Source organism: Mus musculus, chromosome 5 (assembly GCF_000001635.26).
Source record: "Mus musculus strain C57BL/6J chromosome 5, GRCm38.p6 C57BL/6J".
In the NCBI taxonomy this organism is placed as follows: domain Eukaryota; kingdom Metazoa; phylum Chordata; class Mammalia; order Rodentia; family Muridae; genus Mus; species Mus musculus.
In genome coordinates this window covers 24,423,654-24,449,978 of record NC_000071.6, presented here as the reverse complement: position 1 = coordinate 24,449,978, position 26,325 = coordinate 24,423,654, and the positions used below count along the sequence as shown (strand labels likewise).

Genomic DNA, 26,325 nt, shown 5'->3' with positions numbered 1-26,325 from the left:
ATTTCTCTTAGTTTCCAAAGGATCAGGCACAAACCAATCAACTCCCAACTATTGAGTGATGCGAGCTTCTATCTGTATGATGTTAGGAATGTCTTGTAAAATTTCTGGTCTTAATCTGAAAACTGAAGTAGTTCAACAAAAATATAGCTTTTCTCATAAAAAAAAAAGTATAGTTCTACTTTACAATTCTAAAACTAATATTAATACTCTGGCCAGGTGGTGGAGGTGCATGGTTTCAATCCCAGCACTCAGGAAGCAGAGGCAGAAGATCTCTGTGAGTTCAAGGCCAGCCTGCTCTACATCAAGAGTTCCAGGTCAGGGCTACATATAGAAACCCTGTCTTGAAAAATAAAAATACAAACCAACAAACCTATAGCATCTCTGTTAGATTCTTAGAATTGGCAGCAAGAAGTTCCCCAGAACTTGAGAGGGAGGGAAACACTCCAAAGTGCTGCCCCAGCCACCAGCACATGCCTACCTTAACATTCATTGATTGTCTATCTGCATATCTGTTCCTCTATTAGTATGTATCAGTGAGGGCAAGGAGAGAAAGCATTATATGCCCAGTATCTTGCACAATACCTAGCATATAAAACATATATACTCAAATATAGCATAAATGAAGAAATATGAAGAAACTAGACAGAAGTTAATTCCTTACTTTATAAATCCAAACTAATGTGCCCAAGGCAATATTTGATCTGGTCTTAATCTGAAAACTGAAGTAGTTAAACAGAGGTCCCATCCATAGAAGAGCAGAGTAGGTTATCTTTAATTAAGACTGGACTGGATGGGGCTAGAGACATGGCTCAGGAGTTAAGAACATTTGCTGCACCTGTTGCTGCTCTTGCAGAGGACCCTAATTCGGTTCCTAACACCTACATGGCTCCAAAAAACTGCCTATTACTCTAGTACTTCCTCTGACCTCCAGAGACGCAAGGCTTGAGTGTGGTGTACTTAAATATACTCAGGCAAACACCCATACAAATATGATATACAAACCCTTGTTTTTAAAAAACTAATTAGGGACTTGTTCTGCAAGCATACGGGCCTCCATTTGACTCCTCAGTATTCATGTCAGAAACCAGGCTTGGGAGCCTCTGCCTGTACCCTTAGCATAAGAGAACAGAGACAAGTCACACAGACACACATGCATGTGCAAACTCCCAAGTCAAAACTGGTCTGTAAAATCTGGGATTCAAGATTTCTGCAGATATTGGAGTCAAAGGAATAAGAAAAAATCTACAGAGATTGGCTGTCACAGATCCATCGTTATATCCTTTATGTGGAAATACTTTTTTAGGGGTGGGAGAATAAAACAGGGTCTTTCTAGGTGACCAAAGTTCTCAACCTCCTAATTGTCCTACCTCAAACTCCCAGTGCTGGGATTACAGGGCTATGTCACCATACTTAGCCAGTTTCTCAGTTTACGTTTTGGTGAAGCCAATGCATTAATACTAGGCGAGCAAAATACAAAAAAATACATAAATTTTACAGAGCTGTCATACTTATTTAATAAAACGAGTTTCTTCTTTCCAACTGACCTAGAAGAATTATACTTGTTCAGAGATTAAATAACCCACCAGAGATTATATAGCTGATGAGTGTCTACATGAGACCGCAGGATGTACACTCAGTTCCAAAGTCTATGCCATCTTTACAATCTCATAGGGACACAGTGCAGCAGAGGCCAGGAGACAGCTGGCGTCAGGCACTCTCCCTAGCAAGTGGGGCAGACAACCTACACCTTCTCAGCAACAGAGTCAATTTAGAAAACCAAGCTGCTTTTTGGCGTCCACAATGACACAGGCTTGGCTGGGTAGTGGCCACCTGCGCTTCCCAGAGCCTTCATCACTGCATCACCAACGCGGGTGCTCTGACATGCTGCAGGATGACGTTGGTGTCAGGAGTGACAGATGCTCCAGCAGCTGGCAGCGGAGATAGAGTTTCTTGCTGCTGACCAAATCTCTGTGGACAAGCAGAAACCCCAGGGTCCTTCCCGTGGGCCCATCGACGATCCAAGGGTACCGGCAACATCTGGTCCAGCCCGGCACGTGGGTTCACAGGGAGGAGGGCGGGAACTAAACAGGGCGAACTACAATCCCCACAATGCTCCCGGGCCGCGGCAGCAGGGAAGGAGAGGGACCTCAGGTGTCTGCGACCTCGGTGCCTTCGGCCCGGAAGTGCCCGAGGAGCCGAGATGGAGCTGGTGGAGCTGGGCGGTGAGTCGCTGTGCGTGGCCGCGCCCACCGGGTCGCCCCAGGCCACAGCTGGGACCTGCTTGCCCCGCCCCGAGATAGCTGGTGCCCTCCAGTAGCTCTGGGGGGCGGGCAGATGGGAGGAGTGATGGAGTAGTCGTGGGGAGGGCTAGGTCTAGGTTCTCCCCGAGGGATCAAGGGTCTGGAGACCTCTGGGTTTGGAGCCCAGGAGGCGCTGGGAGACTGCTGCGGGGTGGGCTTTGGGTGGACCCGAGAAGGTGCCGAGCTGAGTAGACAACTCCCAAGACTCCAGATTGGCCAAGGGTGGAGTTTGACATTTGGGGTTGTCTAGGAAGCTTTGGGAAGTGGTCTTTGTTGTGGGTGGGGTTTGGGTAAATGGTAAGGGGGAGGGCAGGGGGCTAGAGAGACACTTTTATCAGAGAAACTTAAGCGACAGGGCATCAGATGAGCTTTGCTATAAATAGGTGAAGGAGTGAACTTTGGGATGAAGTGAACCAAAGAATAGGTAAGCTTCTGGGTAAAGTTTGATGAAGGTTACATTTAAGGAGAGGGTTGCTTAGAAAAGCAAGGCCCTTTCTTGAACGTAAGGTTTCGGTGAATCGGGTGCTGAATGAAGATCTAGAACTCAGATAGCAAAGCTAGCACTTGGAATCTGGTGATGGGAAGGGACGTTACCCAAAAGCCAAGTTTGGGACTACAGGATGCTGCATCCTGGGTGCGCAAGCACACACAATAACTAGGACAGTTGAAGTTGGAATGACTTCTGACCAGGAAGTAGCCCCTCACCAGTTCTTTGCACCTCTCTAGCTCCTTAGCACCTCTGGCAGCAGCACGGGTGCCATGGCCTTGATTGAAGGCGTAGGCGATGAGGTGACTGTCCTTTTTGCGGTGCTTGCTTGCCTTCTGGTGCTGGCCCTCGCCTGGGTCTCAACACATACCACTGAGAGTACAGACCCCCAACCACAGCCGCCGGGGACCACAACACCAGCACAGCCCAGTGAAGCCATGTCAGCCTCTGACAGCATCAGAGAGGAGGCCCCAGGGGCTGAGAGTCCCAGCCTGAGACACAGAGGTCCATCTGCACAGCCAGAGCCTGACACAGGGGTCACAGCATCAACACCTCCAGACTCTCCGCAGGAACCCCTACTTCTACGGTTGAAATTTCTCAATGACTCTGAGCAGGTAGCCAGGGCCTGGCCTCAGGACACCATTGGCTCCTTAAAAAGGTAAGCTGGGAAGAGGGTAAGAACAAAATGCTAAAAATGGGGTGGGTGTCTATAGAAGGGTCACCCTATGAAGCTCTCCCTTATTTTCTGTTTGAAAAATCTGTCTCCTCACATTATACACCATTCCTGTTAATCTGTCCCCCAGAGGCCAGGATCTGGGTGGTCAGGTGTAGGGGTGGTGAAAATTGGGATTGGTCCTCTGAACAATGGGCCAGGACTGCCTGAGGCCTGCTCTCTTACCCAGGTCCCTCTCTCCTCAGGACCCAGTTTCCAGGCCAGGAACAGCAGGTTCGGCTCATCTACCAAGGTCAACTGCTAGGAGACGACACTCAGACACTAGGCAGTCTCCACCTGCCCCCCAACTGCGTTCTCCACTGCCACGTGTCCACGAGAGTCGGTCCCCCACATCCTCCCTGCCCACCGGGGTCAGAGCCCGGCCCCTCCGGGCTGGAAATCGGCAGCCTTCTGTTGCCCCTGCTGCTTCTGCTGCTGCTCCTGCTCTGGTACTGCCAGATCCAGTACCGGCCCTTCTTTCCCCTGACCGCTACCCTGGGTCTGGCCGGCTTCACCCTGCTCCTCAGTCTCCTGGCCTTTGCCATGTATCGGCCGTAGTGCCTCCACGGGCTTTTGGCAGTGTAGCCAGCCCCTCTGGACCTCATTCCCCAAGGCGCAAAGGGAGCTGCTGTCTGCCCAGGCCCACTTCACCCGCTGCCTGTCTTTTCCCACTACCCTGGAGCCCAGCTTTGCGCCGCAGAGGACTTCGGGTGTTAGCGGAGGCCGCTCCGTGTGATCTTCATAGCTCTAGGCCATCTCCTGGGGCTGCTGGACCTCAGCCTTCGCTGGCAGTGGGCTCTTCTGGATCAGGCACTTGCTGTCGCTGCCTTGGCCGCCAGGGCACCCCAATGGGCCCATCTTAGTGTGCTGACAGAGGATCTAGATACTTCTAGTTTCAAAGAGCTGCCTAGGCTGAATTGGAAACTGGTGGACTGGGAGACTGGTGAAGGGGAATCGAGAGGGGCAGAGTTGTTTTCTGGAATTTGTGCAGATTAAAGAAACTGTGACGTTTTCCTACCCAGTGTGTCTGTGTGTTGCTTGAGGGTGGGGAGCCCTTGTTCTACGAGAATGGAACCTGCCCTAGGTCCTGAGTGCTCAAGCTACCCCAGGGCTGGACAGAGGACCGCCACTCCCGGCACCTTTCAGCGCAAGCTCTGTGGCCCCGCCCCCGCGACGTGCGCATTTCCCGGAAGCGGAGGGCGGGGCTCGCGGCTCCTCTGCTCGCAGCGCCTGCTGGGAGCCACGTCTCCGCCGCCCTGGCGCTGGACTGCGATTGGCGTCTGGGGGCGATCCGGGGGCTGCTGGGAAGATGGCGGACTCGGTGGCCCGCTGATGAGGAGGCCGCGGGGGGAGCCCGGCTCCCGGGCCCCAAGACCAGCTGAGAGAGTGACCTACGCGGGGCCCGGGGAGTCATGTAGGGTGGCGCCTGAGGGGCGGACCTCGGGAGGGCGGCGGGAGCTGGTGTTAGTGGTGGTGACCACGGGCTGCTCGCCTCTTGGGGCCGGGACAGGGTGTGGGGGCCCCTCCCGCGGACAGCATCAGCTCCGCGCCTTGGCAGATAGCTCACTCGGGCTCGGCGCGCGCCCCGCGAGCTTGCGCTGTGTTCTCATTTCACTAGTGAGGAGGCTTAGGCAGAGAGGCGAAGACATTAGTTCAAGGTCACGCAGCTGGTAAGTGGGAGCGCCCAGCATGGGACCCAGCACCGGCCCGCTACTGAGCCTGCGTTCCACCCACCCCGCCGCCGCCGCCTCCTGCGGGACGGGGAGGTGGTCTTCAGGGCTCATCGCCCGGACCACCGGGGCTCCCAGGCTGGGTGCGACCACTAGCCCTGTGAATGACCTCAGGCTTAACCTCTCCGCCGCTCTGGGCCTGTTTCTCCGCCTGAGAAATGAGGTAACAGCCCTGAGACTCCTCATCAGCTTGCACGGAGCATCGAAGGCGATATGCATGTGAAATGTGAATAGAATTGCACTGAGCACACTTAAAGAATTAGGGTTTCTGTGTCAAGGAATGGGAGAAGAGGGGCAGACTGGGTAAGAATACCAGGGCAATCACACGGGATTTTTTTTTTTTTTAAACTTCAGGCCCTTTGGATGGGGAGTCAGGTAAGGACTAGATAGCATATTTTTCCCCTTGGAGGAAACCTCACCTGGTTTTCTGGGCCACCCCCTCAGGGTCTCCACCACCCAGCTCCATGCTTCGAATCCTGCTCTCTGCCCAGACTTCCCCTGCTCGGCTGTCTGGTTTGCTGCTCATCCCACCAGTACAGCCCTGTTGTTTGGGACCCAGCAAGTCCGGGGACCGGCCTTTTGGAGGAGGCCCTGTGCAAGGCCTTCAACGGCTTCTGGAACAGGCACGGAGCCCTGGGGAGCTACTGCGATGGCTGAGCCAGAACCCCACCAAGGTGCGAGCTCATCACTACCCTGTGGCACTCCGGCGTCTGGGCCAGCTCTTGGTGTCTCAGCCTAGGCCCTCTCCTGTGGAGCAGGCCACACTGCAGGACTTGAGTCAGCTCATCATCCGAAACTGCCCCTCCTTTGACGTTCACACCATCCATGTGTGTCTCCACCTTGCAGTGTTACTTGGTGAGGAGGGTATTGGAAGGTGTGGGTGTTTCGGGAAGAATAGAGGAAGAGAGAGCAGTAGAGGACCCAAGCCATTGATAAAACTCATGTTCCCATTCACCTCCCCAAGCACATTTGCTGATTGCTCTCTGTATCCATGGTGGATGTCCAAGTCAAGCAGCATCTTTCTAACTGCCGGGTACTAGGTTCTTCCTAATACAGTGCTCTAGGGAGCCACAGACGTATAGTCTGTTATACTCGGCACAAGGTGACTTTTGTATAAGGCTTTCCCCACACACTGTTGATACATCATGCTCACATGATACCAAATCACTCCACTGAAACAAGTATTTTCCCATTCAAGAAACGATGACAAGGAATTTGGGGACTCATTCACTCCACTTGGCAAGATGGCACACCCCAGCTCTCTTACCAGGATGGTCTTCATCCCTCTCTCAGGCTTTCCATCAGATGGACCACTCCTGTGTGCCCTCGAGCAGGAGCGCAGGTCCCGTCTCCCTCCAAAGCCACCCTCCCCACATCGGCCTGCCATCTATGGTGGTCAAAGGTTGGAAGTGGCCCTGAGCTGCCCCCGTTTCCTGCAGTACCCTCGTCAGCATCTGATCAGAAGCCTGGCAGGTGCCAAGGGTTAAAGGCAGAAGGGAGGCAAGGGATGAGATGAAGCCACTGGGATGAACCACCTGGGCTAGAGTGCAATCTAGCCCACAGGAGTCTTCCTTGAAGACACTGTATGACAGGCTGTTCTTCACAGAGGCAAGGCCAGAAGAACTGACTCCTCACGTAATGGTGCTTCTGGCCCAACACCTGGCCCGGCACCGCTTGCGGGAACCCCAACTTCTGGAAGCCATTGCTCATTTCCTGGTGGTTCAGGAAGCCCAGCTCAACAGCAAGGTGGGCTGGCCCCCCACCCTTCCACGTTTCTCTGAGTTGTCCTTAGCAACTTGGTCAGGCCCAGCCCCTATCCAGCTTGTTTGGCTTCTCCTGGAGCAAGCATTCCAGCTAGGCTGTGTTCCTTACCCCAGGACATCTGTCTCTTGCTCACTGGTTTTCCAACTCCCATAATCAGTAGAGTAGTATGTCTAAGGCCTTGAAACTTTCCAACGCTCCTGCATAGCTGCTTAGTTCTGCTCTAGTCCTGTGAGCCATACCCCACAGTTATGTTCCTACTATGATATGTAGCTCAAGACACTGCTTAAGCTGCAGAACTTGGGGCATGTGCTGATACGGAGGGCATTCTGCCTTGAAAGCAATTACTGACTCAACCAGGCCTCCCTGAGGTTGTACCTATCAAACATGCCAGAGAGCTTGGCATAGTGGCATGTGCCTTTAATCCTGGCACAGCGGCAGTAGCAGGAGACTCTGGGTTCGAGGCCAGCCTGGTCTGCATAGCAAGTTCCAGGTTAGCTTTAGAGACATAGAAAGACCCTGTCTCAAATGGGAGAAAGTAAGAAAGACACAGAGCGGAGTTTCCTGCTGGATAATGTTGCCTTTTTCTGCAGGTGGTACAGAAGTTGGTCCTGCCCTTTGGGAGGTTGAACTACATGCCCCTGGAGCAGCAATTTATGCCCTGCCTTGAGAGGATCCTGGCTCGGGAAGCAGGGGTGGCACCCTTGGCCACAGTCAACATTTTGATGTCGCTGTGCCAGCTGCAGTGCCTGCCCTTCAGAGCCCTGCAGTTTGTCTTTTCTCCCAGTTTTATCAACCACATCAATGGTATGCACACGAAATGGCTGGTGGGGCCAAGAGCTGTAGGGCGGGGGCATGCCCAGGTGTCAGCCGCCCAGTGTCCCCCAGTCCCTGCTTCCCCACAGGCACCCCTCCTTCTCTGATTGTGCGACGCTACCTCTCTCTACTCGATACGGCTGTGGAGCTTGAACTCCCAGGATACCAAGGCCCCCGCCTTCCCCAGAGGCAGCGAGTGCCCATCTTCCCACAGCCCCTCATCACTGACCGTGCCCGCTGCAAATACAGGTGGGCTAGGGGAGGGGCAGCCCAGGAGCAGAGCAGGAGAGCCAGAGCCAATGGTTCCTAACAGAAGATACTTTCCTCTACCACTGTGCTTTCCTTTTAGTCACAAGGACATGGTCGCTGAGGGGCTGCGCCAGCTATTAGGGGAAGAAAACTACCGTCAGAATCTGACTGTACCTCCGGGCTACTGCACAGGTGAGGTGTGGATGGGAACGGGTGGTCAACAGTTTAAAGCTTAAGGCTAAGGCTTATCTGTCCTGCAGACTTTCTACTCTGTGTGAGTAGTTCTGGTGCTGTGCTGCCTATGAGGACACAAGACCCCTTCCTGCCCTACCCACCACGGTCCTGCCAACAGGACCAGGCAAACTTTAACTCCACAACCCAAGACCCTGCCCAAAGGTAGGGAAAATGAAACAGGGTTGGGAGCCTTGGTTGCTGGTCTAACAGCAGCCTGAGCCAAGCCCCCTGCTCTCCAGGGTGGTGCTGATGCTGAGAGAACGCTGGCATTTCTGCCGAGACGGCAGGGTGCTGCTGGGCTCGCGGGCCTTGAGGGAGCGGCACCTGGGCCTAATGGGCTACCAACTCCTACCGGTAAGAAATTGTCCCACTCAGTGGGTGCATGTGTTCCTGTAGCCAACTCACTGTAACCTGCCTTCTCTCCACAGCTGCCATTTGAAGAGCTGGAGTCTCAAAGAGGCCTGCCCCAGCTCAAGAGCTACCTGAGGCAAAAGCTTCAGGCCTTAGGTCTTCGCTGGGGACCTGAGGGTGGGTGAGGAGGTACACACAGGGCTCAGGATGGATCCCCTATGGGGAGGAGGGCAGACAATTTGCACTTTGGCTTCCTGTTATTATTATTATTTTTTTCATTAAAACCCCTTTCCTTCCTGATGCTAAGTCTTGTTTCTGGGATAACTGGGCTGGGCCACCGCATCTTTCCATTCATGACCCCCACCACCAAAGACACAAGACCAAGCCTAGGTTGGGGTTGAAGCACTTTACTGCAGGATAGGGAGAAGGGGGCTTTAAATTATTCACTTAAATAAAAATGAGGAGGGGCAGGAGGAGAGGACCCCCAGCCCTCACCCCTTAGTCCCTCTGCTGTGCCTCTGGACAGCAGTTACACAGGCATGGGCCCCCTGCCCCTCAGTCCCTCTGCTGTGCCTCTGGACAGCAGCTACACAGGCATGGGCATCTCGTTGTACTCATCCACACCTTCACACTCGTCAAACACTGGCTCTGCCTCATTAGCATCCAGCTGTGAGGAGACAGAAAGGAGGGAAGGGTTGACCTTTATGGAATCATGGGAGAGAGGACTGGAAGGAAAAGAGAAGAGGGTGAGGGGTGCTTACACATTTCATTTCTCGCTCAGTGAAGATTCGGGTAAGTACCACCATGCGCAAAGGCACTGTGAGGATGAGGATGAAGGGGAAGGCCAGGGAAGCGGCTGTGGACATGACTGCCCAAAGCAGGGCCAGGCAGAGCAACTGCAAGGCAGTGAACAGGTGCATCCGCATGGTCCGAACCTGCAGGCAGAGATGAGGTGAGCCTAGACATACATTCCAGCCAGCCAAGAGGACGAGTGTCCTTCCCCTCCCCTGGGAGATGAGGTACTATGAGAATTTCCAGACCTCCTCTGTACAGGCTGGCCAAGGCTGCCCTCAAGTGCAGGAACTAACCTTTTTGACATAGGTGACATCTGGGTGGTGTTTGGGCGGCATGAGCAGCAGGTGCAGCCGCTCGTAGAACTGGATCCCATTGAGGGAGGTGACTCCCATGTACAAGAAAATGCCAAAGAGCACAGCCAGGGGGATCTGCCGCAGGAGGTCCCCAATGACCATGGAGAGGCCTGGGAAAAGGGGAAAAACAGTTGGTCCCCTCCATAGTAAACCTGGGGACCCCCCCATGGAAGGTGAGGTTCAGAGTATGGGCGGCATACCCACAAGCAGGGCCACCAGCAGCCCTGTCACACGCTGTTCCTTGACTTCCTGAATCTTGGGTTTGTCCCCAGGTGCCACAGCCTTGCTCATGACAGTGAGTGCATTGGCATGGGTGACAGAGCGGACAGTGGCAGCGGCCAACCAAGGCAGGCCAAAGAGGGCACAGATGCCACCCATGGCTACAATGAGCAACAGGTCGAGATGGAAGCCAGAGCCCTTCTGCAGCATCCTCTCTTTCTTGGAGATGATCAGCCTGGGAGGAGGGAGGCATTGTGAAACCTAGGCTACTCGCAGCATGGGAGATCCTAGCATTCCAGCATGGCCCAGCTGGCTCTGGTGGATTCTGTCCATCCCCCCGGGACTGGACCTCCGTAACAGAACTTTTATCCTCAGCCTGAACCTTTGGATTTCTCCTAGCAAGCCCTGCTAGGAGCCTACAATGCCTGTGCCCTGTCCAACCCCAGCTAACATCAGTGACGTTTCTGTTACCTGGAAAAGAAACTAGTTAGCCTGGCATTCAGGGCCCAATGGCAGTAGGTCCCACATTCCTGCATCTGGGAGCACCCTACTCCCTTAGCTAGGATGGCTCACGTGGTGATCTGTGTCTCCATGAAGATGAGGATGAACACCAGAACAGCAGGCAGCAGGCTGGCCACCATCATCCACACAGGGAAGGGGGTCTTTTCTCCAAGGGGGTTGATGACCCAGCCCCGCTTGTCTGGGGCTGTCACTGAGAATCCGCTGGGCACACTCAGTTTCTGCAAGGCAGGGATAATGTGCTGTTACATGGAGGTTACTCAGTGGAACACCAGAACAGACAGGGTGGAAACAGCCCATGCCTTACCTGGGTGTAGGTGTCCTCAATACTGTAATCCACAAGCACCATGATGAGGATCGCGATGGGCACCCCAAAGTCCCCAATTACCCGCCGGATCTAAGAGGGCAAGCACCATGCTCAGAGACCTATCCCATGCAATTCCCCAATACTTCCAAGACAGCCTTTCCTGTCTTCAGCTCCTCCAGTCTGCAAACCCACATACCCGGCCAGGGAAGAACCGGCTGTTCTTGAACTTGCGCAGGAAGAAGGCAATGAAGAAAGTGCCAGCCATTAGCACCAGCGATAGCAAAGCTGTGTTGGGCTGGCCCCGGGGCTTCTCCTGCCCAGACTGCCCAGAAGCGCTGCTGTTGTCTGGTACCAGTATGGTTGTTGCCCATGTCATATTGCTGCTGCTGCTGCTGCCTGCCTCTGAGTCGTTGGAGCCTGAGCAGCCATGGAGTGGGTGCTCCTGGAAGATCTGGAAAGGTCACATAGGACCACGGGCTGAGCTGGGGCCAGGCTGGATGTTGGTGGGCTACAGCCTGCCTTCTAGAAACTTGTCTTAGCAGGTTAAGACAATGACTGAGTGCTTGCTTCAACAGCACATGTACTGAAACTGGACACAGAGAAGATCAGAATGGACCTGTACAAGGGATGATACGCAACTCTACAGTGTTCCATAATTTTAAAAACTTGATCTAGTGTATTTTAAGTTAACACTAAATCATTATCTCAAAAAGAAAAAAAAAATAAGGTTACCATCACAAATTCACATGCACAGGGTGTGAAATGTATGGAAACTGCTTTCACTTAACTTAGTTCATTGGTTTTCACACCAACATTACTTTTTTTCTTTTACTTTATTACATTTATTTAGTGTGCGAATGTATGCATGCATGTATGCACATAGGTATGTATTATGTATGTGTGTGGGCATGCATGTGCCACCCATGGGATCCATTGTAGAGGTTGCAATGACTTTTGGGAACCAGTGCTCCTACTATTAGGTGGGTCCCAAGGATCAAATTCAAGTCATCAGGCTTGGTGGCAAGTAATTTCACCCAGTGGGTCATCTTGCTGGCCCTCTACCAATATTTCATTTTCCCTTTTCGAGACAGCCCTGGCTGGCCTGGAATTCACTATGTAGACTAGGCTGGTCTCAAACTCACAGTGACCTACCAGCCTCTGCGTCCTCTGATGGAGTACTGGGGTTAAAGGTGCACTACTGCACCCAGCTGCCATATCTCTTAATGTACTCAGCACATGTTTCTCAGTTAATTTTATGAGTCCCAAAAAACCCAAATTACATTTCTTTTTTTGTTTGTTTGTTTGTTTGTTTGTTTGTTTTGGGGGGGGGTTGATTGTTTTTTTTTGTTTTTTTTTTTTTTTGAGACAGGGCTTTTCTGTGCAGCCGTGGCTGTCCTGGAACTCACTCTGTAGACCAGGCTGGCCTTGAACTCAAATCCGCCTCCCTCTGCCTCCCAAGTGCTAGGATTAAAGGCGTGCACCACCACTGCCCAGCTCTAAATTACATTTCTTTAAGTTTATTTTACTATTATGGCATTCTGATTCTAGTTTTTAACTTTTTCTGAAGTTAAGAACCAAATGCAGGGCCTTGCACTTGCTAGGCCAGCACTTTACCCCTGAGGTAAAACCATAGCCCCTATATGGCATTCTGAGAAGAAACTATCTTCCTCTTCATTGGCCAAAGGCTGCATGGACCATGTCTTGGAGCAGCTCCTTAAATGTCGGTATCTATGGATGACAATGTTTCTCTTCACACACGTGCCTGTTCAGAATTTCAGATTTTTAAAAATGCCAAATATTTTCATAGTCACATGTAGATATCTAGAAAATATTCAGAGACGCTGGAAACCAACTGTTCAGCCTCATGTTGAGCAAGCATGATGTATATAATAAAGAATTTGAGACTGAAAATGAAATCAAAGCAAAGGACCTAGTTGAGACTAGAGAGTGTGGTATAAGCAAGCACAAATCTGCCTCAGACAGAGAAGGGCAGGAGCAGGAGAGTGGGGCAGGAGCAGGAGAGCCAGAGCCAAGCCTGGGCTCCAAAGGCTGAGGAAAGAGACCATGAGCATGGAGCTGGGACTCCTGAGACGCTTACGAGCTGGATAGCCACGCTGTGACTGAGTATACCACCTCTGGGTCCTCGGTTTTACAGTCTTGGATTTTAAGTGTATGTTATCCTTGTTATTAAAAATGTGAATTCAGGGCTGGAGAGATGACTCAGCGGTTAAAAGCACTGACTGCTCTTCAGAGGTCCTGAATTCAATTCCCAGCAACCACATGGTGGCTCACAACCATCTAGGATATTATGCCCTCTTCTGGTGTGTCTAAAGACAGCAATGTATACTCATACATGAAATAGATCAATAAATCTTTTTTAAAAACCTGTGAGTTTTTGAAAAGTTGCTGTGATGTTCAGTGATGAGGCGGTCACGGGAAGGGTGGGGGTGGGAGGTGGGAATGGGGGGGATAGGCGGGGCAGAGGCCAGTTGTAGCACTGTCTCATCTCTGCCTGCCGCCCTTCCAATGGGATTCCTGTTCCACCCACCTCCTCCAACCCTCTCTTGACTCCATGTTACTCTGTGCTCATGAACAGACTCCAGGGGGTGTCATAATTTGCCTGGTCTGTAGTCCAGAAGGAAGAACCAAGATACAAGACATATACAGACATAAAATGAGAAAAGCAAGGGCAAGACAGAAGCCAGCAAAATGGCTCAGTGGATAAAGATGCTACTCTGAGGTCCATCAAAAGGTGAAAGAGTGAGCCCGCTCCCTTGGGTTGTCCTCTGAACTCCAACACACAGATAATAAATAGAATTGAATTAAGGACAAGACAGGATGCCCCAAGTTCCTTTGTACCCCATGCATGCCTACCTTGATCAGCTTATAGAAGGTCTCGTAGATGAAGATGAGTGATATGAGGAAGGCAAAGATCTCCTGGGTGAATCGGGATACAAAGCGGACCAGGAAGCTCCCCTCCAGAGCCACCATGAGCAGGGCCAGGAACACCAGCCAGAAGCCAATCCACACTCGGCCCACCAAGTACTCCAACTCATTGCTACTGCAGAACTGAGTAGGAAAGGTGGGAAGCCCTTAGGGGTGCCAGGAACCATGTCTGGGAAGAACGGGTCAAGTAGGACAGAAAGAGGTCTTACCGAGAAGAAGGCCTCCTCGAAGACCAGCAGAGGCCCAGAAAAGCCGATGACCAGCAGGGGCTGAGCCCCCAGCAGGCAGAAGACCACTCCCTGCAGCGCTGTGGACATGATCAGCTCTGACACTCCTATCAGGTCCTTTGTCTTCTCCCCTGGAGGGGAAAAGGAGCAAGCTCAGTACCTGGTGGCCAGGCCTGTGCACATCTGCCACTCCCACTAAAACCTCTCCTTACCCAGTAGCCCCCCAAAGGTGATGGCAGGAGACAGGGCGGCAAAGTAGATGAAAATAACAGCAGCCAGGCACTGGGGGTCAAGTGCATCGCGGAAGTCACTTAGGTAGTGGGGGTAGCGCCGCCGCACGTCACGGATCAGCCCCCCAAAGGGCCGGCCTGTCCTCCGAAGGGGATCATCTTCAGCTGCACCTGCCACCTCTACCATCTGCAGGAGTGCTGCAATCCAGGCCTCCATCAGGGCGCCTGTGTCACCCTCCCACCCACCCCATCAGGCCCTCCTCCATGAATGCAGATCATACTGACTACAGACAGAGACAATGTAGTCGGCTTCTGGTCAGGTGCCTACAGGCCCGTCCACTGCTCAAGAGCTCCCTCCTTAAGCTAGTGTCACCTGGCCCAGGCCTACTCGGGCGGGCGTACCCTTATCTTGGGCAGACTTGGGCTCTAGCCCAGCCCCTGGGGGCAGCAGGCGGCCCTGCTCCTCTCGCTTCTTTAGCATCTGGCGTTGGAAATGGGCAACAGAACGCAGCAGCTCCTCGCCCTGCACTTCAGAAGGCGGTAGCACAACACTGCAGTCCAGGAAGGCATTGATAGCAGTCAGCAAGTCGTCTCGTTCATCCGCCAGGTAGGCTGCCTCATGAAATTGCTGCCCAAGCAGATAGGGATCAAGGAATATACAAGAGGGGAGCAGAGGCTGGGAACTGGGGCAGGTACAGGAAAGGGTGGAAGGAGAAACAGCTGACCTTGTCAGACATGAGGGTGGAAATGGAGCGGCCGATCTCATGGTAGTCCATGTTAGCACTGCTGGGACCCAGCAGCAAGAAGAGGAAGCGCACAGGCACAGGCACCTCTAGCACGGCATCCAGCTCCACAGCCTCCCGCAACCGCACGAAGGCCATGGTAGGGCGGGAGAGGAACTCCACACAGCCTAGAGATGTGGAACTGCTATGGGCAAGAGCAGGTGGCAGGACCCCTCCAGCTGCTAATACCCACTGGCTTCTCTTCACATACCCACGAGGACCACTGTAGCCTCCGCATTCTCAGGGATCTTCTCCAGCAGCTTCAGCTCATGCTTGGACTTGGAGCGGGTAATACCTGCAGGTGGTGCTGGGGGTGGTAGCTCACGCTGGGGGACGGGATGGGAGGAACAGGACAGAACTCAGTCCAAGCAGCACCTCCCACATGCCTAGCTGCATTTCACATTGGGTTTGCTCAGACCCTCCTGCCAGCCCCTGGGCAGGACCCACTCCCCTTCACCTCTCTATCCACCTCCAGTCGGGTCTCAGGAACACCACCAATGAGAGGCTCAGTGACATGAGGATCACTCTCGGTCCCCTGGGCATGGTGATGCCCCAGTAGAGAGCCTAGAGAGCCCGCTGAGATGTTTCGGGGGAAGGAGAACTCTTTCTCGTCACTTGGGTGGCTAGTAGACAGAGGACACTGAGCATCAGGAAAGACCACATTGGGGCTAGGGCCAGGCAGGCGGGATGTGACTGGGTTCTCCTGGCCTGAAGGCCATACCTGTGCTTTAGCAGGAGGGCCCGTAGCACATTGGCTCTATCCTCTGCCTTGATCTGGTCAGAGATGACCATCTGCTCGACCACCTGATGGGCCACCCCAGGCAGGGTCTGCTGATCGAGGTCTAAGAGCACAGCTCCTGCCAGAAGGTGGTAGAGAGAACGTGTCACCCCAGAACCAGTAGCAACAGTGAGGAGCAGATAGGAGGGAGAGTGGGGACAGGCTGGGCAGCCAGGTAGTGTAGGCCAGGGCCTGAACTTGAGTGCCAGCTCTGCTCCTAAAGCCTCTGCCAACTTATCTTTCTGACCTCTTTGTCCCCGTCCTTTCCCCTCCTAGGAATACCACATGAGGCTCACTGAAACTACCACGATTTAGTTATCTGATGCCCTACCCGAGGAGCACCTAGCTTAGGTGACCCAGGGCACCCACTCTAGCTATGTCCTCTTTGATGTTAGAAAGCTATTCCTGTTATTAACCCAGAGTGCTTCCTCCCCATGATGCTCCCAGGGTCCTGGATCTCCCTCACATTCCAGCTGGCCTGTGGCCTTGTCCACATGGCAACCTGGGATCAACCGAAAGTTCCCAGACTTCTTGCTTCACTTCTGCAAGCCCAGTGGGCTTTCAAAGACATATAGAAATGAAACTCCTTTCAAAAGCTACCAGACACTTATCTGGCAAGGTCAACTTTCCAGAACAAAGAACTAAGGAATAAATAGACAAGTGCTTCTGAGCAGACAAAACAGCCTAAGAGATAAAGCTCTCCCTCTGGCGTTTCACCCAAAGCCCAGAAACCTCACTTGCGGGCTATTCGCTTTCTGTTTGGAAACAATTCCAACAACAGAGATCTCAGCCCTCAGCTGCTTAGAAACAACCTTTCAAAGAACAACTGGGAGTGACTGCCCAACAGGAAGGAGGAAGCAAGTGCGCTGGGAGCCCCGCACCTGTGGTTTTTTAGTGAAGTTTAGACAGCCTTACAGGTTAGGTAATATTCCCAAATCCTCTCAGATGTTAGCAGAGGCTGGGTGTGGTGGTACATGCCAGTGATTCCAGGACTCAGGAGGTAATGGCAGAAGGATAAGGAGGTCAAGGTGACTATCAGCTACACAGAGAGTTAGTTCAAAGACTACTGGGGTATTTGAGACATAGCTCTAAAGTAAAACATGCTAACAAGGCACGCCAGAAATTTCAGTCACTTTCCATAAAAATGTTTGCTCTCAAGTCATTTTAGCACCTAAAAAGAGAAGCTTCAGTTATGGAGCTAGAAGCAAAGAGTTCCCGTAGTCGGTAAGTTGAACTGTACCATGGGCCAGAGTCCTGCGGAGCTCCAGGAGGCTGCGGAAGGACAGTGAGGCCACATGAGGCTTCCCCCAGCGCTCAGTCTCCTCTTCCACATCCTCCTCGAATTTTATCCAGCGGGCTGTCTCCCGCCACTGAGGCTCCTGGTTTTTGTCCAACAGCAGCTCATTCAGCTCCACAAACACCTTGGGACGAGATGAGAAAGTGCTGCAGGAAACAGAGGATGCTGGGAATTGACCTCTGCAGAAGCAGCAGGGGGAAGGGGAGGGTCAGGTGACCATGGGCCATGGTGAGGGTACATAGGCATGCATGGCTGAAGCATCAGATGTGAAGTTCCCTCATCTGTAAAAAATGTTCATGGCAGACAGAGGACGGAGTCAAATCTGTGAACAGGACCCATAGAGCCAAGTGGAGTCTCCATGCGAAGAAGCCATGAGCTTCTGGAGACCTACACAGGGCTGACAAGACCAGCAGCAGCTGAGTGGTGGAGTATTTCTGTAGTCCCAGTCCTCGGGACACAAGAGTGCTGAGGCAGAACTGCCTTGAGTTTGTGGCCAGTCTGTGGTTCCATCATAAATTCCAAGACAGTCTAGACTACAAAGTGAGACCCCTATCTCTCTCAGCCTCCCTCCTTGAAAAACTGCAAATAAGAATGCCAGGGGACAGCCACCTCTCTAGGACAGTACCAGGGTGGTAGCAGAAAAGGACTTGCTGAAGGTTGGAACAGGCTCTAGCTGGGCAGTAGCCATCTGGGTGGCATGGGTACAACATGACCTTGGACTGGACACTCAGCATAGTTGCGATTTACTATAGTGCTATTATACTTCAATAAAAACATTAAAAACAACACACACTATGCCAAAGTTCAGAGCCCTACACTCTAAGATGGGCAGTGTCCCTAAATAACAAAGTAACCTTGGCCAAGGAACAGAGCTGGTTTATGGCTGACACCACCTGGCCTACCACCTTCACCAGCTGCTGGAAGAGTCAACTGAGCAGGGAGGTTGGGCTTTGAAAAATGAGGTGTTACATGGAGGGAGCCTGAAGGTTCTTCTGTATTTCCTCCTGCAGACCACTTACTATAGCCGGCCGACCGACCAGCAGGTGTCCAGTGCACACACCCCACTGAAAGCTCAACTGTGAAGCACAGCACCACACACGAGATCATACTGCCCTAAGAATGCAGTCAGGGGGAAGCCATCCCTAGTTGAGGCAGCTCTGGGGCACCATGTCTGCTCAGTGGAAGGAGAGGAGATGAAGACATGAAGTAGACAGGTGTACCTCATGGGGCTTATGCGGGGCCCGTGGCCGTGCCCGAGGTGTGGGGCCAGGCTCTCGACCTTCCCGGGCAGCCTGTGTAGACCCTTTGGCATTCTTCCTCACCAAGTGTCGCCGTACCCCAGGAACATCCTCAAATCGGTGACCTGGGGGTGAGTAGAGAACTTACTTTTCTCATCCTGTGTCCCACCAAGGATGAGGTCGTTGTAGGCCCCGGCAGCACTCACTTTTCATGAGGTCAAGGTCGGCTGTGGCCAGTGTCTGAGCCTCACTTTCATCAGTAGGGACCCTAGGCAACAGCGCCTGCTCCACCCCTGTCATACTGCCAATTCGTCTTCGCTCCTGAAGGTTGTAACTTCGATGTCCAGGCTGGGCTTTGGTCAAGGGACGCCCCGCAGCACCTCCGTCGTCACCTCCAGCTGTGCCACTGGCCACCGCCACCATCTCCTCCACCAGAGTTCTGCAGACAGAACAGCCATGAGCCCCAAAGACAGCTTCCTCCCTCAGCCCACCTGACTTCCACTCCTGGAAGGCAGGCATATGGGAAGACAGGCTCTGACGGCCCACAGCCAGTATCTGAAGCCCTGCTCTAGCCTTTCATAGCTCCACAGCCCCAGGAGTTCCACAGGGTTCATCTGGACAGAGCCCTTCCTCACAATGTGGGCAAAGGCCAGCACTGTTTTAGAAGGTGAGATTTAACCTAGTATTTAGCAACATTCATTCATTCATTCCCTTGTCCCTTTAACCTGGAAATAAGCTTTGAAACTGCAGCAGACACCAATGCTTTGCCCCTCAGAGACACTACAGTGAACATCTCTGCCAAGGAAGCACCCATGGCCTTACTGTGTCAGTCTTGCCTGCTTCTTTCCTTCCTCAGTGCCAGGCTTTCTCTGTGGCTCCCACCTGTTCCCCGGCCAGCCTGGCATGCAGAGAGCCTATGAACTTGCTCTCTAGAGGGCCACCATGCCCTTTATTTCCATAGCACATCACACTGCCTGGTACCCAGAAAACAACAGGTCTGTGATAGTCGTAACCTTGAGGTTTCATTCAAAGTCATTTCCTGCTGGAAGCCTTCTTTGGCTAGTACCCCCCACACTCCTATATACTCCAGGTGCTGTCTCTGTGGGAGCTGGATCACTGGATGGAGTGGTGTTCTATCTGCTGCCACCTCATGTGGTGACACTTGCTTTCCAAATGGGTGCACTGACAGCTCCCAGAAACAAGAAGGGGCTCCAGCACATACTTTGTCCTTAGTCCAGTGCCTAAGCCAGTGCTGGGGAAGGGGCAGCTTAGATTGCTAAGCCACTATGGAATTCTTACCAAGGCCAGTGAGCCCCATTCTGTCACACTGTCCCCTCCTCAGCATCCATTCAGCCCATGGCCTTGCTGTGAGGCCTCCCTGGAAAGAGGTAGGCCTGGGACCTAGCCTGGTTAGCTCAGGCCCTGCCATCCGTCACACCTCCTCCCTGCTCTAGCGAGGGGACGTCTACTTGGGACACTCCGAGTACAGAGTACTTACCCTGTCTGTGCCCCTTTGCTGGCCCGGGGAGCTGCCTCCTGGTGGGGCGTCTGTGTAGGGGGAGATGGGCTGGTTCTCTCTGGCTTCCTTTCTGCACCTTCATCCTCTTGGAGAAAGAACTGCAACAGGAACCCATATGGAAGTAAGGCCAGGCCAGGACCCTGCAGACAGCCCCCTCCCAGGGGCCTAGGTACCACTGACCTGAACTGCAGAGGGTGTAGTAGCAGGAGATGGTTGTTGTGGGGGAGCTCTGAACCCTTCAGCTTCACTAGCTTCTTCCTCATCTTCCTCCCCTTCCTCAATAGTGGGGGTCTCTCCAGTGGGAGAGGCACCAGGGCGCCTCCGAGGTTTCCGTCCTGGGCCCTGGGGAGTCTTGCGACGGCGGGCATCAGGAGGCAGGTGGGTGGATAGCGGATGATGGATATGGTGGGAGGACTGGCGGTGGTCTGCAAGAAGGAGGGGCTTGGCTGCACGCAGGCCCAGCCTCCTCTCTCCCACTACTACCCAGCGAATTCACTGTTGGACAGCCTCCCCTGACCCCTCAGCCTCCCCTCCCTGTCTGCCTCCTCACATTCAAAGTCTTCCTCTCCATAGCTTCGTCCTGGCTCTTCTCCTCCCCGGGATCCAGCCTCCTGGAGGATCTCCTCGAACCGCTCCACACCTAAGGTACGAAGTTCATCTTCCTCTTGCTCGGGGAACCCAGGTGTTCCGGGGCTCAGGCTCTCTGGCTCTGGCTGAGAAGAAAGCGTGGATAGAACACATGGGGTTCGCTGGGAATTGTACCCAAAAGCCCTGACCTGCCCAGAACCTGAGATCCAGTAATGCCAGCAACCTATAATCTCCAAAACACAAACTGAGTCTCCATGTACAACAACCTATCCTTTCAAATGCAGGGACCTAATCCCACATCCTCAGCAACTAGGATCTCCCATGCCAGGCTCCAAGCTCCCAAGCATTTAAACCCCCTTGTGTGTACAGTCAGGCCCACACTAGAAGACACCACTGAATTCCCCATCTAGCCCTTCTGCAACCAGGCAGAATGTGAACTTCCCTGTTACTGTGGCAGAAGAAATTCCTTCGGCTGGAGGATAACTGCTGAGCCTTAAAAGTAACTTCTGAAGGCATCTATGCTAACTGCCCAGAATGATCTGAGTCAAATCTATCCCTGCCTGGACAGGAATGTATGTTCTTGCTTGCCCAGAAAGCCCCCATCCCCTTCCGTAGCAGCACACATGCCCACCCCAGCAGGGCTGGCGGCACTACCCTCCCCTCACAGCCAGCCGGCCAGCCCCGCCCCTCACCCCACCCCGACTCCCCCCACCTGAGTCATCCTGCGGGAGTGCAGGAGCTGACAGCACCAGCGAGGCCAGTGCAGGCCAGAACTGCAGGAAAGCTCAGCCTGGCTATCTGACCAGCAGCTTGGCCCAGCAGGTCCAGCCCCCTGCCCACCCCACCCCCAGCAGGTTTCAGCTCCAGGCGCCACCACCAAATATTTGCTCAAGAGCTCCAGGACCTGAAGGGCATCAGGACCTCCAAAGTCCAGGGTATGCCGCCCCTTCCGTGGCAGTGCCAGCTGCTACCGCAAGGAAAAGCCAGGGAGGAAAATGTCTTGGGGAGACATGCAGGGGTAGAAGTGGGGAACACAGAAAAAAAAAAAGCCACCTAGGGCAGGCACGGACAAGGAACTGGAGAAGGGAGGTCCTGCCTAGCCCATCTCTCTGCAGCTCCAGCAGACTATCCCAAGCACTTGCCCCATTTCCAATAGCAGCAGCTGGGCAGGAGGAAGCCGGCAGGCGGGGAGGTAGCAGCTGGGGAGCCAGCAAGGCACACCTCCCGAGGAGCTGGTGGGGAGGGGGAACGGGTCATCTCCTCGAACCTGAGGTCGTAGGAGGAAGTCCATGGCGGCAGGGGTGAACCTAGAAGAAGGGGGAGGGCACCAGCCGGTGTCCCTTCCCAGTCACGTGCCCCGATGGGCCACAGTGACCAATATAATGCGGCTGATTGTGCCACCGGAGTTAATCATTAGACTTCTTAGGAAAATCAGAAGAGGGCCATGTGGGGTAGTGGCCACATTGGGGAGGGGGGAGGGCGGGCCTGGATAGCACGTGGGCCAGGGGCGGGGCCAGTCACTGCAGGCAAGTTCTAACTAGAGCCTTGGTGTGTGTGTGTGTGTGTGTGTGTGTGTGTGTGTGTGTGTATGTGTAGACCTCCTTGGGGGCCTATGTAGTTAAGACCCAATCAAAGTTAACAGGGTTTAAAAGCCAGGGTCCTCAAATTCCTCCAATTGCAGCCAACCTATCCTTGACTCCTCAAACAAATGGAGGCCACCCATCCCTCCCCTTTCCCATTTCAGCATCCTCACACACTCTGCAAAGTCTTGGTGTGAATGGCTGTGCTTCTCAATCCAGCATAGCCTCCTTTTTTATAGTTTCTGCACCCCCACCCCCACCCCGACCGGAACCGTGCCAGAGCACCTCTCTCTCTGGGCCAGCTCACCTGCGGGCACTGCTTACCGTGTGCAAAGAATCTGCGCCCGAGGCGGGGCGCCTGGGGGCGCTGCTCATGGCCAAATCTTAGCCCTTCTCGCTGTCGCTTCGGCTTTCAGGGCAACAAGGTGGAGGCATAACCTGAGTGGGGGAAAGGGCTAGTCACCATCGCTGAAGAGTAGGCTAGCCCGGTCCCACTCCAGGAAGGAAAGGAGCCTCGGCTGTCTGCCACTCCCGAGTCTCCAACTGTACAAGATCCTTCTAGACTGTGCTATTGAAGGGCCTCACAGTGGCCCCTTAGAGGTAGCAAGAACAAAGAGCAAAGTATGTATAGGAAGAGAAGACCAGAGTTGGGACTGCCAAAAAGTGGCTGGCACAAAGACAGCTGAGAGAACAGACAAGAGAAAGGGAAGAGGCACACCGGGAGGCAGGAAGGAGTCAAGGCCCAGCCCTGGAAAGAAAGTAGGAGATGAGGGAGGGAATGATAAGGGACAGAAAGATTGAGAGTGAAGGGCCAGGCAGGAACAGGAACCAGGGCCCCTGGAGGTGAGCCTGAGAGCAGAAAGGGGTGTGGTAGGGAGTGAGACACCCCACAGAGCAAGAGGGGTGTGGAGGCCTGGGCGCTGGCTTCCCAAACAGAAAGGAGGACTAGAAAGAACTTTGGAGAGAACCCAAAAGGGAGAGCAGAGGGCCTGCAAGTACGGAGGGGGTGCTCCCCAAAGGCAGGCAGGCCAGCAGGACTACCACCCTAGACATAAGACAGAAACAGCCTCCCCAGTGCAGAACAGGAACCCAGCTCCACTCACTCAGTAGGAAGAACGGAGAAGCTGGACAGCGAGCTTATAATGGGGGAGGGGCACGTGACATCGTCAAGGGGGTGGGCACAGAAACCCTGAGGGGGCAGTCTCTCTATTCCTTCCCTCCCTAGCCCTGGGCCAGGAAAATCTGAGTGGCAGGACGGCAGGACAGCCCTCCTGACGATGACTGTAGGTTGTGAGCTGTGATGGGGGTAGAGGGAACCCAACCAGTGCAAACTGGGGTGCCCATGCACACTGAGGGCACACCCAATGCTCTCTAAAGGTAACAATGCTAAGCTGCTCAGGTGTGCTGCCGATGTGTGGTTGCCTGATTTATGGCTACCTTGGCAATGAGATGGGGTCAAATAACAGAGGTCTGGGGGGATCAGCCCAGGGTGGGGAGTCTGGGCCACACATTCCTGGCAAGAACTCCAACTCAGCTGACTGCTCTTTCCACCTCCCCCCTAAGCAGGCCTTCAGCCAGGGCCTGTCAGTGTGGGGGAGAGGTGTGAGGGAGGGGACCTGGTCTAGGGGGGTATAGGGAATCTGTGTTCACCACCTGCAGGTGCTCACTCCCACCTCCAGGCTTTGCCCTCAGTGTGTTTCACCACCAAGCCCTCCTCCCTCTACCCATGCCCCCCTCCCTGCTGTCGTAGAATACAAAGCAGCCTCTGTCCAGAGCATCGGTACCGATAATCCTAGTGGGGGCACATTCCCCGGACCAGCCCCGACGGGCCCGAAGGATTAGTGTCTCTCCCCCAGCCCAAGGGATTAGCAGTCCGGACCCCCACTCGAGCATTAACCATTCCCCAAGTGAATTCGTACATTCCACAGCTCTTGGCTGTGGGGCTGGTGGGGGGCGGAGAGAGTTTGATAAAACGGACCCAGATTTGAAGCAGCGCTCCCTCCACACCCAAGCAAGGAGTTCCCTACAGAAGAGAAGGCAGTCCCCTAGGACTCAAACTTCAGGCTTGTCCTTCCCACCCTCACCCAGCTGCTCCCCCTTCTGTCTGACCTCTTGTCCTGACCTGACCCGCCAACCCTTTTCATGGCTCCATCTCTCAATCCCGAGATCCGAGGAGTTGCGGTCCCAGGCAACCCACAAAGTGGCGAGTTTCTGGGGCACAGGGTCGTCTGGAACCCTCACGGGAGTGGGAGAGCGAGCTGAAGGCAGTAGCTCCCTGAGACTACCCGCTCCTGGTGACAGGGGGCGCGGCACCTTGGCTTTAGGTAACTCTTAAGAGGCGGACCACGGAATCTCGCTTCCGACCCGTACTCCCACTCGCCTCCCCATCCTTCTCCCTAAAACCTCGCTCCCTGCGCCCCAGTCCCCGCCCTTTCCTCCAGTTCCACTCCCTCGGCGCCCGAGTCTCCAGTCCCCCCCCCCCCTCCGCGGCCCTCACCCTCCCTCTCCGCCACCTAACTGCTTACCCGCTAGCTCTAGATTTCGTGTCCCGGGGGTCTCCGGGTCTCCCCTGATCCTCCGGAACCCTCGCGCGCTCCCGACGATTTCCCGGTGCCCACCCCGGGGCGCGCCCCCGCCGCTCCCAACTTCTCCCAACTCAACTTTCCCCCGCGCTGCGGGCAGGCCAGCCTCCAGCGTGCGCGCCCCCCGCAGCGCGCCGTGCGCGCCCCCGGCGCGGCTAGCTGAGAGGCGGAAAGCGGACGCTGAGCCTCCGCGGCGGGGGCGCGCTCCCAGGCACAGCCCGACACCGCCGACACCGCCGGCGCGGCCTTCCGGCTGTTCCCCCCCCCCCGCCACCCGCGGCGAAGCTCCGGGCTCGCCTTCTCTTAGCTTTAGTGAGCCACCTCTGTGAGGAAAGAAGCCAGCTTTACGTTGGGGATCGAGGGCGTGGAGTAGGCCAGGAAATTGAGATGCAGGGAGTCGAACTACAGATTTTTTGACGTTAAGGTTCTGCAGAGCCCCCGCCCAAATAACACCACTGAAACACCAAGAAAGCCCCGGTGTCTGCTTGAGAGAACGGGTGGCAGGCGAATGTGGAGTAATGAGTGGGTGGGGTTGGGTGGCCAAGACCCTGAACTGATGGAAAACAAGACAACTTGTTGAAGATTCCTCCCTTTCGCTAGAACTACCTCCGGGCTAAATGGAAACCTATTCATAGCTGACACCTCTATTTGAAAGACCCTTGCGTGTCATCATGTTTTCTCAACTAAGTTATCAATTATTTCAGATAAAGAATACACTTTATGCGTCTTCAGTCTGCCACGTGGGTAAATCACAATATTGTTTATGCAAAAGCACTCAGATTTAAGTGAGTTAATTGACAAACGGTTAGCGCCTACTCTGGTTCCGCGCTGAGGAATGCTGTTTGGGGCCATTTTCGCCCGGTTCACAGCCCTCAAGAATGCAATCATGAGACAATTAGAGAGTAGTGCAAGAAAATCTATAATCAACTCCTTTATAGGATGAGGTAAAGGCTGCTTGCTCCAAGTGTAGCAACTGTCTGTGGTCTTGTCTGTTGAGGGAAGTAACTGACCTGCCAGTCTTCGTGGGCCACACCCTGGCTGACTCCAGTGGGCCTGCTCTGAAGACTGGGATCTGGGGGACACCCAGGCTCCAGTCAGCTGGCCTCGGCATGTCAAAGTGGAGCCGCTGGAGTCCGGTGGGTTTCGAGACGATAAAATGGGCCCAGCAGAAAGAGGGGACTCTGGCGTGTGTCCTTCCACTCAAATCCAGACTCTAACGGGGCACACCTGTCTCGCTGCCCAGCCCTGTGGTCAGCTGGTCCCTGTGAGGTCATCAGCAGTAAGACATCGCTCAGAATCATTCCCCAATCAGTCCTGGGGTCACCAGGTGGCCTAGGAGAGGTGAAAACTAGTGCTGAAGCTGTCAGGAGGTCGCTGGTGACTCAAAACACCCAACCAGGTCAGAGCCGGGCCAACAGCGCTCGGGATCTAGGCCGTCAAACGCAAACTTCAAGCAGAGAGCACCCCACCCCCACCCTCACTGTATTCTGGAACGCGTAGTCCCGGAGAGGCCCTTTTCTGGAAGGCTGTGAGCACAGAAAAGGAATAATAACAAGAGCGGGGCACACTGGGAGCCTCCGCGCCTTGGCGGAGACGCCCGACACGCGATGCTTCCTGGGAGTTGAAGTTTAAGGTTTGCCTCCGCGATGGAAACGAGTCCCTGGAGTTGATCGCTGCAGAGAGCCCGAGCGCAGCCTGTTGGACTTTGTAGTCCGCGTGTCCTCC

General features: G+C 54.1%; 3 protein-coding genes and 1 pseudogene across 15 annotated transcripts; 3 read left to right on the top strand and 1 right to left on the bottom strand.

Moving 5' to 3' along the window:
• The first annotated feature begins 2,132 nt into the window (after positions 1-2,132).
• Tmub1 (transmembrane and ubiquitin-like domain containing 1) lies at positions 2,133-4,516 on the top strand. Of its 2 annotated transcripts, none has more exons than NM_022418.3 (3): positions 2,133-2,222; positions 3,027-3,445; positions 3,706-4,516. In NM_022418.3, the coding sequence occupies exons 2-3, from the start codon at positions 3,060-3,062 to the stop codon at positions 4,055-4,057; spliced, it is 738 nt and encodes a 245-aa protein (NP_071863.1). In that variant the 5' UTR covers positions 2,133-2,222; positions 3,027-3,059; the 3' UTR covers positions 4,058-4,516. The 2 variants fall into 2 exon arrangements, with proteins under 2 accessions (NP_071863.1, XP_006535849.1); XM_006535786.2 differs by having other exon boundaries at positions 2,143-2,232.
• A 167-nt stretch (positions 4,517-4,683) lies between these two features.
• Fastk (Fas-activated serine/threonine kinase) lies at positions 4,684-8,941 on the top strand. 6 transcript variants are annotated; one of them, XR_389748.4, is made up of 10 exons: positions 4,684-4,913; positions 5,674-6,084; positions 6,523-6,702; positions 6,836-6,975; positions 7,584-7,797; positions 7,879-8,055; positions 8,156-8,247; positions 8,316-8,451; positions 8,529-8,643; positions 8,718-8,940. XR_389748.4 is itself a non-coding variant. In XM_017321066.2 (10 exons), exons 2-10 carry the CDS (start codon positions 5,694-5,696, stop codon positions 8,823-8,825), a joined length of 1,536 nt encoding a protein of 511 aa, XP_017176555.1. In that variant the 5' UTR covers positions 4,715-4,913; positions 5,584-5,693; the 3' UTR covers positions 8,826-8,941. The 6 variants fall into 6 exon arrangements, 4 of the variants coding, with proteins under 4 accessions (XP_017176555.1, XP_030110621.1, XP_017176556.1 ...); XM_017321066.2 differs by having other exon boundaries at positions 4,715-4,913; positions 5,584-6,084; positions 7,896-8,055; positions 8,718-8,941; XM_030254761.1 differs by having other exon boundaries at positions 4,717-4,913; positions 6,428-6,702; positions 7,896-8,055; positions 8,718-8,941.
• Positions 8,942-9,031: 90 nt separating this feature from the next.
• On the bottom strand, positions 9,032-26,218 carry Slc4a2 (solute carrier family 4 (anion exchanger), member 2). 7 transcript variants are annotated; one of them, XM_006535650.1, is made up of 23 exons: positions 25,611-26,218; positions 22,343-22,456; positions 20,401-20,563; positions 20,031-20,275; positions 19,830-19,948; positions 18,538-18,770; positions 18,314-18,456; positions 17,037-17,217; positions 15,740-15,875; positions 15,476-15,641; positions 15,230-15,344; positions 14,962-15,146; positions 14,639-14,864; positions 14,219-14,434; positions 13,989-14,137; positions 13,708-13,902; positions 11,030-11,284; positions 10,834-10,923; positions 10,581-10,747; positions 9,989-10,242; positions 9,729-9,898; positions 9,402-9,575; positions 9,032-9,307 (listed from the first exon to the last, which is right to left on the bottom strand). In XM_006535650.1, exons 2-23 carry the CDS (start codon positions 22,391-22,393, stop codon positions 9,227-9,229), a joined length of 3,714 nt encoding a protein of 1,237 aa, XP_006535713.1. In that variant the 5' UTR covers positions 22,394-22,456; positions 25,611-26,218; the 3' UTR covers positions 9,032-9,226. The 7 variants fall into 7 exon arrangements, with proteins under 7 accessions (XP_006535713.1, XP_006535714.1, NP_033233.2 ...); XM_006535651.4 differs by having other exon boundaries at positions 25,828-26,160; NM_009207.3 differs by lacking the exon at positions 25,611-26,218 and adding an exon at positions 24,544-24,747.
• LOC115490257 lies at positions 11,393-11,493 on the top strand (annotated as a pseudogene).
• Positions 26,219-26,325: the final 107 nt, after the last annotated feature.

Excerpts from the sequence above, each read along its gene's own strand:
- Tmub1 (NM_022418.3), top strand. The coding sequence starts at position 3,060 with ATGGCCTTGATTGAAGGCGTAGGCGATGAGGTGACTGTCCTTTTTGCG. Across the intron at positions 3,446-3,705 it reads ACCATTGGCTCCTTAAAAAG|GACCCAGTTTCCAGGCCAGG; the intron begins GTAAGCTGGGAA and ends CTCTCTCCTCAG.
- Fastk (NM_023229.2), top strand. The coding sequence starts at position 4,832 with ATGAGGAGGCCGCGGGGGGAGCCCGGCTCCCGGGCCCCAAGACCAGCT. Across the intron at positions 4,914-5,673 it reads CGCGGGGCCCGGGGAGTCAT|GGTCTCCACCACCCAGCTCC; the intron begins GTAGGGTGGCGC and ends CCACCCCCTCAG. Across the intron at positions 6,976-7,583 it reads AAGCCCAGCTCAACAGCAAG|GTGGTACAGAAGTTGGTCCT; the intron begins GTGGGCTGGCCC and ends CTTTTTCTGCAG.
- Slc4a2 (XM_006535650.1), bottom strand. The coding sequence starts at position 22,393 with ATGAGCAGCGCCCCCAGGCGCCCCGCCTCGGGCGCAGATTCTTTGCAC. Across the intron at positions 15,642-15,739 it reads GCCCTCCTGCTAAAGCACAG|CCACCCAAGTGACGAGAAAG; the intron begins GTATGGCCTTCA and ends TCTGTCTACTAG. Across the intron at positions 14,865-14,961 it reads CCACCCTCATGTCTGACAAG|CAATTTCATGAGGCAGCCTA; the intron begins GTCAGCTGTTTC and ends CTGCTTGGGCAG.